General features: G+C 36.1%; 1 protein-coding gene across 4 annotated transcripts; it reads left to right on the top strand.

The window, feature by feature from the left end:
- Nucleotides 1-2,272: 2,272 nt before the first annotated feature.
- Nucleotides 2,273-14,035, top strand: LOC108342807 (protein MODIFIER OF SNC1 1). Of its 4 annotated transcripts, none has more exons than XM_017580630.2 (11): nucleotides 2,273-2,547; nucleotides 4,012-4,087; nucleotides 4,557-4,640; nucleotides 4,734-4,778; nucleotides 4,869-5,241; nucleotides 5,666-5,768; nucleotides 9,020-9,091; nucleotides 9,200-10,505; nucleotides 10,592-10,856; nucleotides 10,937-13,626; nucleotides 13,711-14,035. In XM_017580630.2, exons 2-10 carry the CDS (start codon nucleotides 4,056-4,058, stop codon nucleotides 13,511-13,513), a joined length of 4,857 nt encoding a protein of 1,618 aa, XP_017436119.1. In that variant the 5' UTR covers nucleotides 2,273-2,547; nucleotides 4,012-4,055; the 3' UTR covers nucleotides 13,514-13,626; nucleotides 13,711-14,035. The 4 variants fall into 4 exon arrangements, with proteins under 4 accessions (XP_017436119.1, XP_052726346.1, XP_052726341.1 ...); XM_052870386.1 differs by having other exon boundaries at nucleotides 2,273-2,554; nucleotides 4,881-5,241; XM_052870381.1 differs by having other exon boundaries at nucleotides 2,273-2,554; nucleotides 9,203-10,505.
- The last annotated feature ends 179 nt before the right edge of the window (nucleotides 14,036-14,214 follow it).

Raw genomic sequence — 14,214 nt, 5'->3', positions numbered from 1 at the left:
CTTATGTGCAAGACAAATAAACAAATGAATAAAGAAATAAATCAGATAAATTTTAATTGAGATTTCGATAAATTAGAAAAAAAATTTTCATGAATATATAACATGTTAAAATTTATTTAAAAATAATATTTATCTATGATCTAATTTCCAAAAAAATATTAAAATTATTCATTCACAATTTTTTCATGAATATATGGCAATAAAAAAAAACATTACTTCAAGTTCTACAATTAATGGTGTCAGACATATCAATTTTCTTTTAGATATATTTATAAAATTAAATTATTTAAGTGGTTATTATATTTACTGACATTACAATAGCTCAATGAATAGTTTTCAACTAATAGAAATTATTTGTTTTTATAATGGTCAAATACATCCATCCATTATAGCATCAGCCACTTTCACGAGAAACAAGTGACTATATAATTAATATACTTTATAAGGAATCAGTAGTCAATAAAAGTGATTATATGTTTATTAGTTTTTTTATTGTCATAGAGAATTATATTAATTTAAAAAACGATAAATTTAATAAATGATCATTAAAGATAAAATAGTAAAATAATTATTTTAATTTAAAAAATAATTTAACTTAAGTAAATGATCACCAATAAGGTACAAGTTATAAGATAATGATTTTAGTTTTAAAATTTTAAAATATAATTATTTGAGGAGTAAAATTGAAAAAAAATCGTGTATAAAAAGAATCTTCGTATAGATAATAAAAGTTATATATTCCTATTAGTTTTACATTTTAGAATTTAATTATTTTTATTTTTAAAGGTATAATTTTATAATAATTGCTGATAATATATTTGTAAAAACTTAAAATATTTTTTTAAATTACAAATTATGAAAGATTTAATTATGAAAGTTTGTTGAGTTATTGTTGTTTCATTATCTTGGATTTTAAAAATATAACAGAAAAATATTCTTTTAGTTATTAAATAAATTGAATATATATATATAATAAACAATTGATAAACCCTTGAATGAAAGGCGCATACTAACTCGGGCGCTAATATAAGTGTACAAAATGATTTATGAATGATAATTAAATTTAGGTTTGGTTGAATCTTTAATTTATTGGATGATATATTTTATGCGGTGTACGTGTTTATGTGAAAGGATATATATTAAAGAAAAAAAAATAGGTGTTAGTATTTTGGCTTGTTTTGCTCTTCAAATGGCTTGGGAACACTTTTTTTAGAGACACTACAAATCAAAGAAACAGAGTTTCAGTAATTTTAATTTTTTTTCAATTAAAGGCTGAAATAAATAATATTTTATTTTAGTTTCATAGATTATCAAATATTAATTTTTTATAGACATAATATTTATAGAGTTTATAACTATACAATGTTGTCAGTGTAAATATTTATATATTCTTGACCAATAAAAAATTACTGTGAATAAGATTTTTAAGATGGTTATTATCCGAGTGAATGAATTATTATATAAAATAATTAATGTTTGTTTAACCTTATATTTTCATTAATAATTAATCGACCATATTTATATAAAATAAATAACAATTAATGTGGTTTTATTTTATTTTATTTATGGTATATTCTCTCTTGGTAACTGGTACTACTAGAAAGAAGCATATTTCTTAAAGTACGGTTCATGTTAAACTATACATTTTTTTAGTAATATCTACTTTGAATTGGAATCTTAATATTTAAACAACACATTACACATCTGACTAAAACGATTCAAGCCATACTTGACTACTACGAATAATAAAATTATTCTTATCTACTTTTAACATCTTTTCACTCCCCAGGACTCTTTTAGTTTTTTGTCCACTCATTTTTTTAATAAAATAAAATCAAAGACAAAAAGTAAACCCCCCTAAAAAAAGCCCTTTAAATGATCTGTTTTGTAAATGAAATCATATTTCTAATACAAATTAATTTATATACTTTTGTAAAAGTGGGTTTATTTTACTCGTTCCACTTTTGAATTTTGCAACAAACTCTATTATTTGTGAGCAGAAAATATTTTCACTAAGCCATAATTAGTAACAATATTAAAATATTTTTCTGAAATTAAAATTAATTTTGAATTTAAAGTTTTTTTTTAAGATATAAATAACGGACTCCTCACACAAGTTCTATATTATACGAAATACAATATTATTTTACTGTTGATTTTTTTGATAAATTTTGTAGACTATTTGATCTACATGTAAGATAAAGATAATAAATTAATGTAATTTGTAGGTTGGGCCTACATCTATATGAATAAACAATTTTCTCACGGACGGTAAGGTAACTCAACTGTTACGTCTTTCAGCTCTCTCTTTCTCTCTCTTATTTTCTCATTTTCGTTCTCGTTCACTCGTGTACCCTTCTCCCTCTCCGATCCGAAACCCATCGCCTCTAACTCTCTCAGATCTCTCTTTCTCAACCTCACTCAACACCTTCCGCGAAATTCCCCTAACCTATTGAACGTATATTCATCTCCTTTTATCTTTCCTTTTCTTCGCAGCTTTCTGCAATTGCTTCGCTAGGGTTTCTCCGAGGCCACGGATTTTCCACTGTATGCGGTACACTTTCGTTTCCACTTCCAACTCTAATTCATCCGCGATTGATTACGGGGAAAGGAAGGAAAAAACACGTATTTCGTGGGGGATTAGAACTGGCATTTTTGCAACTGTAACTTTAACTGCTGTGGGATTTTATATGCATTGTTTTTTTTTTCTTCTATTGCGGGATATTAAATGGGGCGGTGTAAAATATGTTTTTGTCGCGAAAGTGTATTTTGTACAATCGTTTGTTTGTATATATTTTTTATTTTGAGGAATATAATGATTAAATGCCTTTTTATGGCGATTGTGCCTGTGAACCTCGTTTGGACCGTTTTATCGGTTTTTGAAGATGTTGCGCATGTGTGATTTTTGGGCGTAACTTGCCTGTGATAGCATTGTTGAGGAGCGCTCGTTGTTTAAAGTTTGTGTTGCTCTTGTTACCTCTGCTTTTGGATCTCTGGTTTGCTGATAAGATAACTACTATGGAATTGGCGCATGATTTGTTGTGGTGGAATTGATTTGTTAATGGGCTTTTGGAATGTTATCTGATAGGCTTGGTATGGACACATGGTTGTGAGTTGTGATTGTAAAAAAGGGTTATACCTATGTTTGTGAAGTGGTGCTATAAACAAATAGTGAGTGATCATGATCAGAAGAAAAAGCTGTTTTGTATTGTTTGATTCATTGCATGAATATCAGCTTCTTTTTGTAGTTGTTTCAACTTTGAATATAGCAGTGTGATATTGCACTGGTGGGAAATATGATTAGAAACCCTTAATACAGCATTTCTACACGAGGTGGATGGGCTAACTGCAAACATGGATATTATTTCATTTGATTGGTCGATTGAGTAAAATGAAAAGTTATAATTGTTTATTGGAAATTTGATTGTTGATACACATGTATTTTGCTGCTATTTTGATGGCAAAAAGAATTGACGGGATCCTTTAAACTGTTCCTTGTGTTTTAGAAGAGTCTAAATTTCATGCGAGTTGATAATCTTACCTAAAACCACCAGTAGTTGACCTGTACATTCTTAACATTCTTAACATTTTTTATTCATTGGCTCAGCTCCATTTGGAGACAGGTTAGATTTGGTAATAAATGGAGAAAATAATAAGATAGCAATGTGTTAAGCTGCCGTTGAAAATTAGAATTTGAATGACCTTTCTAACTGCCTGAAATGCTTGTATTAGAATGATGTTATAGATGAACGGCATCCTAAAATTAGAACTGTATTCTAATTGAGTACGGAAGAGGCTGTTGTGAATTTGCTGTTGCTAGTTCAGACATTTTAAAGTTACTAGTTGATATAGCTCCCATGATTCCCTTAAAATTGATACATCTACTAAATGTTCACTGGTTTATTGTTGGCATTATAATTTATAATACATCTTAAATTCTGATCATGTATGAAATCATTACAATATGCCTTTTTATTAATTGAATTATGTTTCTTTGGCTCTCCTAAGCAGGCCTTTCAATTAGGATTGGATGACCGTGTGGCAGCAACTAGACTATGACTTCAAGCATGTTGAGTGGGGAACGGAGGTATGTTTAAATTTGAGTGCTTTTGAAGTCACTAAAGTGAACTGGTGGTGAGAAGTTTGGGCAGTATGCAGGTCCTGTGGTGTCATAAGGGTTTCTGAAGTAAAATCGAATGGTGTTTTTCCCCCTTAAGATATGGCAATTTGGTTCCATTGTTAAGTTGATTGAACACTAAGACCAGAAACCAACATACCTAACTGCTCAATTGCGGACTCAGTATAAAAATATCCCTTGTACCATTTCACTACCTTTTGTAATGAAGTATATGGAATTCAGACATGATTTTTTTAGCATTCTGCACAAACCCAGTAGTTGTTCTAAGTCCCATCATGCCTTGCTATTTTACTAAGGCCATATGCCAGTATCTTATCCATTATCATGTTTCCCCTCAATGTGCACATGAATTATAAATATATTAACTTATTAAGTGATAAAAAAAATTGACATTGATGATATGATAATGCTGTTGCAGATGGGCCTCCTCTTCCAGAAGAGGTGGTATGACTGTTTTAGGGAAAGTTGCAGTTCCAAAACCTATCAACTTACCTAGTCAGAGGTATTTATGTTCTGGCTGAACACTTTTAACTTTTCAGTTAACTAACTCTGATTGGGTGCCATCTGAAAAAATTTACTTCTTAATTTTCTGAAGGTTAGAAAATCATGGTCTGGACCCAAACGTGGAGATTGTTCCCAAGTGAGTATATATTCTATAAACCCAAAAGCTATGACTTTTTCTGATGCCTTCTAGTTTTGGATTATGGTTGCTTATCTGATCTTTTATTAGGGGTACACTCAGCTGGGGTAGTAGATCATCATCTTCTACATCTAATGCATGGGGTTCTTCTCTGTCCCCAAAAACTGATGGTGGTGCTAGTTCACCCAGTCACCTCAGTGCCCGTCCATCATCTGGTGGAAGTGGCACACGACCTTCTACTGCTGGCAGTGATAGGGTTCTTGAGCCTACTGCTAATTCATGGGGCACAAATTCTCGGCCTTCATCAGCATCTGGGGTACTGTCAAAAACTCAGTCTTCATTGACATCATTGCGTCCTCGGAGTGCAGAAACTAGACCTGGAAGCTCTCAGCTATCTCGATTTGCTGAACCCTTGACTGAAAATTCAGGTGCCTGGAATGCTGCTAGGACTACAGAAAAACTGGTAGGCTTCTGCTTAAAACTTGAGTACCACTATTATTTACTTTTGAAGAATTTTTAAATGTATTCTTTTGGTATTCATTGTTTGTGTTTACAGATTTAATCTAGTGATTAAGATGTCCGGTCTTACAGTGATTGTCACTGGAATTTTACATTGGAAAAAGACATTCCATTTCCTACCCACATTTTTTGTTGGTTTGGGGATGGTCCACACCTTGTTGTGGAGTATAGTTCTGTGACTAATTTTCTGGTTAAGACCTGGTTGTATATATTCCAAACATCATGTATATACATTATAATTTGGAATACAATCAAACTAGGTGTCTTTTCCTTGTATTCTTAGGTCCAACTGTCCATGTATGCTTTTATTTCTCAGAGATTGCTATCCCTGCCGCTGATAATAGTTTGGTGCAATTGTACAAATGCAGGGTGTTGCACAACCCAAGAATGAAGAATTTTCTCTAAGCTCTGGAGACTTTCCAACCCTTGGTTCTGATAAAGATAAGTCTGTTCTGAATTCTGAGCTGCAAGGTATCATCATACAATCATACTCTCTATAACTATTACGGTGATTGCTTTATGCTTTATTAATTGGAGTATATGTTCTTTTATGGAGTTTAGTTTTGCATTTTCTTAAATTCAGAACACATTTAGTATTTACTGGTTACCTAATTTCAATAAAATGGTTTTAACTTAATTTCTAGGACTTTTTATGCTTATGTTGTAAAGCGATATCAATTATTCCCCTTAAAGTTTTTAATGTGTGTGGTTATTTGGCTGTGCACTTGTCCTCTGGTTTTGTAATCAGAATTCCTTTATACTATATTCCTTTGTAAGTGTAATTTGGGAATGGTTGGAAGATGATTCACTTATATTTTATGAATACATATTATTTTATGTCCACTATGTGCTTGTTAGAATAGTCTATATTATATTTTGAACAAAGTTGTTTTGTGTTGTATCTTTTTTTATGTAGCCTAGTATCCTAGGGGTTTCTTATTTTCTCTTTCCTTGAGCTTATGTTGTAAGTTTCTCATTCTTACACTCACACCTGATTGAAACTGTGCACACCGTATTACTTGGTGCAAGTATACCTGCATATCTCTTGGGTGATGCCAATCTCATTGCTTGTTTTCTTATCAACAGAATGCCTTCTTCGTCCGTTGATATTAAAGTTACTTATTCCATTATGTTTCCAAATGAACCTTAATTTCTAGTTGCTATCAATTAGAGCTATCAAATATGTCTTCCTAGGATATTCTCGTCTTCGAAAAGGGTATTGTTTGTTGTCCTTCTGAAACACAAAAGTACTAAATGTTTACAATTGTGACCTTTTTTTGAAAGGGAGATATTTCTTATCTTTGTCCCCTCACAAAGTCGACTCTATCCAACAAGTCTCACCCATTTCAGTAGTTGAACCCTCTACTACATCAAACCCACTCGAATCATCATTGATGCCTTTCATCAGTTACCAACGTAGGCCACAAGTAACTGGTCCCATATTGCATGGTGAGTCCTCTTCAAGTCCTTTGCTATCATCACTCAATATTGTTACTACTGATAATATAGATTCCAGTTGGCCCATTGCTTTCCAAAACCATACTCATTCCCTCATCCTATTTACAATTTGTTAAGCTATCATAGGACAGTCCCTTCCTAGTTTTCATTTGTTTTCTGTCTCATATCTACCATTCCAAAAAATGTGATTGAGGCACTTGATCATCCTAGATGGCGATAAACCATGATTGCTGATTTGTAGGCTCTTGAACATGGGACTTAGTTCTTCTACCACTTGGGCAGAAAACAATTGGTTGTAAATGGGTGTATGGCTTTAAAGTTGGGCCAATGGTGAGGTTGATTGAGAATATACTTAGATATATGGTCTAGGTTACAATGATATTCTAAATGACAATTGTACATCCCTTTGCTGTGGCAGCTCTTTACCATTGGCCTCTTCATCTGTTGGATATTAAGAATACTTTTTTATGGTGATTTGGTGGAACCGTTACATGGGGAAACCTCCTAGTTTTGTTGATCGTGGGGAGTTAGAATTGGTTTGTAAATTGTAATGGTCCCTTTGATCTCAAGCAATCTCAATGTGCTTGGTTTAGATAGTGCAATCATGTTATTCAGATCATTGGGATGAAACCTAGGGAAGTAAATAATTTAGTCTTTGATTGTCATACATGACTTGGAAGACATGTATATCTAGTTATTACCGGAAATGATGCCTCCAAAATTATTCAGCTAAAGCAACATTTGTGCAAACACTTTCAAACCCAAGATCTTGGAAGTCTGGAACACTTCCTAGGCATTGAAGTGTCTCAATCAAAAGAAGGTAACTGTGTTGGATATCTTGAAAGAAATAAGAATGATTGATTGTAAACTGGTTGATAATTCTGTGGATCCAAATAAGAAATTAACAAAGTGAGCCCTCTTCATATCCTTAGAGGTACAAGATCCTTGAGGGAAAACTTATTTATCTTACTATTTCTAATCCTAACCTAACTTTTGCAATTGATTTGGTGAGTCGGTTTATGTAGGCTCCTTACATTGATCATACCATTCTCAGGTATCTCAAAATAGGTCTAGGACAGGGTCTACTGTATGAACATAAAGGAAGTACCCAGTATGGATATTTTGTCGATGATTGGGCTGGGTCTCCTTTAGACAAATGTTTCACTATTGAATTGGATATTGTGTTTTTATTGGAGGAAGCATGATTTCTTGAAAAAGCAAGAAACACAACTTAGATGCCCAATGTATAAAAAGATGGCTATGGAGACCCAAACATAAAGAGTGGGCACGAGTACCCAAAACACAAAAAAACATAATGTGAGAGCTTGGAACAGAGAAATATGCAAACGATAGATTGAAAATGGACTTTAGGAGTAAAGGTTGATTAGAGATGCAATTCATGATGATGAGATGTATGCATGATATGATTTCATTAGGGGAAATATTATTTCTTGGAAAAGCAAGAAACACTGCAGTTTCTCTATCAAGTGCAAAAACTAAATATAGGGATTGGCAACATTCATTTGTGAACTTGTGTTGATAAAACAATATTTGTAGGTACTAAAGTTTTGTGAAATTTAACAATGAGAATGTACTTATGATAATCAGGCAGCTATGTGCATTGCTTCCATCCCTCTGTTTCATGAAATGATAAAACACAAAAATTGTTGTCCAATGAAATTTGCTCAAGTTTTTTGGCTCCTATAATCAACTTGCAGGCATTTTGATAAAATCCTTGAGAGGATTGGATTCAATTTATGTGTTCCAAGCTTAGAACATATAATCTGTATGCTCTAGCTTGAGGGGAGTGTTATAATAGTTTATATTATCTTCTGATAACAAAGAAAGCTTTTTTTGTGTTGTATCTGCATGTTAGAATGGTATCCTAGGGGTTTCTTTTTTCTCTCCTTCCTTGAGCGTAAGTGGTAAGCTTATCATCCTTATGTATATATGTGTGTGTATATGAACATCAACAAAACAGTGAGGTCTAATATAAGATCTCTTAAAACACCTTTTCTCTTTAAGTGTGTTAAAATGAGTGATTTGTGTAAGTTTTGAGTGAGGAGTTAATCTGCTACAGTCATATGGCCACATTGGTTTAGAAGTTGGTTTTACTGTTAATTGTTGAATAGTTATACTGCAATATAGTGCTGTTAGTTTGTCACTTTGAAATATACAATATAGAAACTACATTAGTATCTTGAGGTACACTACCAATCTTTCCAATGATTTTTTTAATAATTTTTTTTATCAACCAATGGCAGACCAAAATTCTCAAGCTCACCCTGACTCCTCTTCTGAACTCAGGAAAGAGATAAATGAGACTCCTGTTATTGGTATGTACTCATGCTCTTGCCTTTTAAACTAATGTTGGTTCAATTTTTTTTCTGCCATTTTCTGATGCTAGGTTTTTGTTCTTTGTCTGATGCTCTTTTTTTTTTCAGAAGATGATCATGTAAATGCAAATATTAAGGGTGAAAGTGTAAATTCTTGGAGGAGAGATTATCAGGTTTATAATGAGGAAGGTGTGAGGCCAGGCATAGAGAAATGGCAGGGAAACTCTCAGCTTTATCCTAATGCTGGTATTCCTCCTCAACACTATGAAGCTTGGCATGGTCCTCCGGTAAATAACCCTCAGGGCTGTGTTTGGTTCAGGGGTCCTCCCAGTGGTCCCCCATTTGGAAATCCTGTTACTCCAAGTGGCTTTCCAATGGAACCATTTCCATATTACCGTCCACACATGCCCCCTGCTGGTCTTGCAAACCCTCCCCCAGTTCCCCCCTCTGGAGCTGGACCACGAGGGCACCATAAGAATGGAGATGTCTACAGGCCTCATATAGCCGATGCCTTTATTCGTCCAGGCATTCCTATGAGACCTGGGTTTTATCCCGGTTCAATGGCTTATGAGGGATATTACAGTCCTCCAATGGGCTATTGCAATGCAAATGAGCGAGATGTTCCTTTCATGGGAATGGCTGCTGGACCTCCTGTCTTTAATAGGTACTCAAATCAAAATCCTCCTGAACCTGGCAATGCACATGGTAGGTCTGCTGGATATGGTAATACTGGGAAGCAATTGACTTCAGAGCAAGTGGAATCTGGCCATCCTCCTGATACTGCTGGACCATACAGAGTTCTTCTTAAGCAGCACCCTGAATCAGATGGGAAAAATAAATCAACAAATTTTGAGGATTCAGAGAAAACCAATGCATTATATGCTGATGGTCGTGGCCAACCTAGAATGACTGTTTGGGAGAATGAGCCGAGATCAAACTACAGAAAGAATGAAGATATGGATCTGAGGACGATTACCCATGGTGAAGTTTCTTCTCAGACTTCAGAGAATAAAGTATCTAGTTCTTCTGTCATTAAGGGCAAATCTCTTGAAAGTTCAGGAAACATAAAACTTGATGATAATTCAGCGAGGAAATTGGAGACTGTTGCCTCAGATATGCTAGAAATCTCCCCTAAACCATCTGCTCCAAAAGATGCCAGTCTAATTCAAAAGATCGAGGGTTTAAATGCAAAGGCTAGGGATAATTCATCTGCTCGAAATAGAGAGGAGCAAAGGAGTAAATTTCATACAAGTAATGCTGCGATAGACCATGTGGAAAATACTGTCGGTGCTGATGTGTTTCCAGCACGTACTCATGCCACAGAAAATATAAATCCTGCCCATCATGAAATGGGCGCTGCTGGTGCTGGAAAGAATTTTGAATCCTTGTCTTCCAGTGGAACTGCCACATCCAGGTTTGGCAAAAACTTCTACTAGGTGTCTATTACTGTAATCATGGTTCATTTATATTGGTTAAAAGTATTGAAGTGCTTATTCACAGGCAATCTGCTCATGGAATGCAAGGGAGAGGTGATCATCGTAACAAAGGAAGATCAAACAATCTAGATGCTGATGGTTGGCGAAAGAAATCTGTGGTTGAAGATTCTTTAGCCTCATCAGGTGTACAGTTGGAAGCATCTAATGTTCTTGTGGGTGATCATCAAATATCTGTTCAGACCAATGACAGGTCAGGATCCTATAACCAAGCAAGGCACTTTGGAGAATCTGTTCAAACCTGGTCTGATTCTGGTGACAGCCATGCACAGGTAATGTGGGTACCTTTCTGTGCTTGTTAGCTTAACTCTTGGCATTTAGTACTTACATGATACACTTTGAAACACATCAGCGTGCCAAAATGAAAGAGTTAGCCAAGCAACGGACTAGACAGCTGCAGGAGGAAGAGGAGGAACGGACAAGAAAGCAAAAGGCTAAAGCTCTTGCTAAGTTGGATGAGTTAAACAAGCGATCTCAAGCAGGAGATGGACCAACTCAGAAAGAGTATATTACAAATCCTCAAATGCAGGAAGAAGAGGATGAATGGACAAGAAAGCAAAAGGCGAATGCTTTTGCAAAGTTGGATGAGTTAAACAAGCAATCTCAAGCAGGTGATGGCTCAACTCAGAAAGAGTATGTGACAAATCCTGCCATCCATAATAAGCCAGAGGAGTTGCAACCTTCTGAGCCAAAAACTACAACTGTCAATTCTGCTGTAAATGAACCCAGCATTAGTAGAGTGGAAAAATCACCAGTCTTGCTTGTCGAACCAACTGTTGAGACACTTAAAAGTTCTATCCATGAGCCTATTCTGAAGCAGAATCAAGTTGTGGCGCTGCATCATGATATTAATAATGCTGATGCTACTAATCCCTTGCATGCTCATAACAATGTTGCCTCAAAGCAGAAGCGAATGAACTATAAACAGAAGCAAAATCTTCCTTTTGAGAAAACATCAAGTGACAAAGTTGTCTCTACCACCTCAACTGCCCTGAAAGTTGAGAATGAGGCAAGGATTGATGTTTCTCTCTCTTCTGGTGGTGTTACAAACGAAATTAGTTCAGTCTGTGGCTCTGACTTACCCATGAATTCAGCTGCTGTGGTTGAGTCTTCAGCAAACCCAAAAAAGAAGAATATTAGGAATAGTAAAAACAAACAGAAACATGACGAAAGTTCAACTCAGGCTGTACTACTAATACCAAAAGAAACCAATCTTTCCAAAAGCTCGGTTGAAGGTGACAAGTCCAAGGCTTCTGACTTTGAGTTAGAACAGGGTGTACTTCAACCGGCGCCCCTATCTAAAGATCCAAATCAGTTTCCAGAGCAACACAGATATTCATCAAATGAGGAATCCCATGGTAGACAGAATAGCCAGTGGAAATCACAGCATTCTCTTAGGATGCCAAGAAATATGCAGACCAATAGACCGGCAGAGAAATCCCATGGGACTGATGCTGTGATGTGGGCACCCGTTAAACCACAGAACAAGAGTGAGATCATGGATGAATTGGTGGATAAAAGTAAAACTGAGGCAGTTAATCCTGTAAAGAATGAGGAGCAGGTGCATAATTCAAAAAATAAGAGGGCAGAAATGGAGAGATATATTCCAAAACCTGTTGCAAAAGAAATGGCTCAGCAAGGAAATATTCTACAGGTAGCTTCATCAAGCAATCAGTCTCTTACTAATGATAGCATTGGGAGAGTTGATTCCGGGTCACAGGGCCCCCAAGTCATTCAGCATACTAATACAGTTGTTGGAAAAGTGGGTTCTGGGATGGAGTCTAAAATTAGAGATGGCAGGCATACTAAGCAGGGAAAAGCACATGGGTCGTGGCGGCAACGAAATATAACTGAATCAACTAATGTGCATGATGAACTGGACCATGATTCAAACTCTGAACCAAATGTTCAGAAACCAACAGAGCATTATCATGATCACAAGTCTGAAGCAAGCTTTGTGAAAGGAGGGCAAACCAAGCACTTCAGTGACACTGGTGAAGTCAATGGTTCTAACAATTCTAACTCTAATGATTCAGCTGCTTGGGCTTCAGGTCCTGTTAAAGATCATGCTGCAACAGGCAGAGGGAGGCGGGCCCCTTTCAGAGGACACAAGGGCGCAGGAGGGAACCGTGAAGTTGATAACAAAAGAAATTCTTGGGAGGCAGACAAAGTTGAAACCCTTATTTCATCTTCTGAGCATGGTCAACCAGATATTGGGATGGCTTCTAAAGAAAATCGAGGTGTGGGTGAACGTTTGATGTCTCAGTGGCAACCTAAATCTCAAGCATCTAGTAATCACAGAGGAAATATATCAAGTGACCAGAATGTTAGCTCGGTAGTTGTTGGAGGTAACAAAATGGATCCCACCCACAGCGGGGAATTTCTTCCAGTGAGCCGGGGCAAGAGTTCCAATGCTCACATCTCACAGCCTTTCTATGATCAACCAGTCTCTGAGAAAAGCAAGGCCGGGGAAGCTCCCCATTTTATTAACCAAGAGGGTAAGAAAGAGAGAAGACATGCTCCGTCAAAAAGGCAACAGTACTCCCCGAATCTGGCTTCTGTTACCTTAATTGAGCAGGCTCCAACAAGTCCAGATCTTTTGCAGGACCAACGCCCATCGTCTGGGTCTGGAAAAAATGTGAATCAAAATCGGTTTCGAAGAGGACATGAATCACATGGAAATTTGAAGCTACCAACCCAGGATAATCGACATTATAATCAACCTACAAACCGGGAGAGGCAGGGCCCAAGCACGCATCAGGAGTATCACGCACTTGGCGCATATGATGATGGCAAATCGGACAACTTTGAAAGACCTAAAAATGGTAGCCATGGTGAAAGAAGATTCAGGGAGAGAGGTCCAACTCATTCACGCCGAGGTGGGGGTAACTCTTATGGACGCCAGGGTGGTTTTGAATCTTATGACTAGACATGCTGAGTTAGTCAGTTGTGGAGATAGTTTCGTAAGGCAGTCTTTTTTTGTCTTCCTTCAGAAGCCACACACCCCATCAACTGTGCTTCTATATTAAGCCGAGCTTTCAGGTACATGCAGTGTAGGTTCCAGATATCTTGCCTTATGTAGTCACATCATTTATGTATGTACTGATGTCGGTATGTGTTCGGCAGGGCTAGGAGCGATGAAGATGGTGTCCCCGTTTTTGTGGGGGGCTGGGGGCATAAAAGGGTTTCGTGGATAGAGTTCCCTGTGGTTGATTGTTATTTTTCTAGTGTATCTGATTGAAAATTAGTAATTTGATGGCATTTTGTTTCTTATCCAAGTATGGAATACTTGACACATGTTTCATCGTGTCTATTGCTAGGGATAATTAGGATACCAAAGAGAGAACGTGTGTTCTGCGGTGCCCTTTTCCTCTTATTTTGGCTGGAAAATATAATGATATATGCTCACGCGTTTGCGCAATCTGAGTAAATATAAATTTTAATTGGGTCAGTAATTCAGCGAAGGAAAAAGCTACCGAATACTGTTCATACCGTTTTTTTGTTTTACTCCTTGTGGGCGTTCGAGGGATTGGGGTTTTGGAATGCTAATGGATCATTTGGTGCAATATTGTTTTAAAAAAAACCTGATACTTGATACTTTTATTGTATATCTGCTACCATCGAGTGTTT

This window comes from Vigna angularis, chromosome 1 (assembly GCF_016808095.1).
Source record: "Vigna angularis cultivar LongXiaoDou No.4 chromosome 1, ASM1680809v1, whole genome shotgun sequence".
Lineage (NCBI taxonomy): Eukaryota > Viridiplantae > Streptophyta > Magnoliopsida > Fabales > Fabaceae > Vigna > Vigna angularis.
The sequence above is the reverse complement of the archived record's forward strand: the minus strand, read 5'-3'. Positions and strand labels throughout refer to the sequence as shown.

Excerpts from the sequence above, each read along its gene's own strand:
- LOC108342807 (XM_017580630.2), top strand. The coding sequence starts at position 4,056 with ATGACTTCAAGCATGTTGAGTGGGGAACGGAG. Across the intron at positions 5,242-5,665 it reads CTAGGACTACAGAAAAACTG|GGTGTTGCACAACCCAAGAA; the intron begins GTAGGCTTCTGC and ends GTACAAATGCAG. Across the intron at positions 9,092-9,199 it reads AAATGAGACTCCTGTTATTG|AAGATGATCATGTAAATGCA; the intron begins GTATGTACTCAT and ends TTTTTTTTTCAG.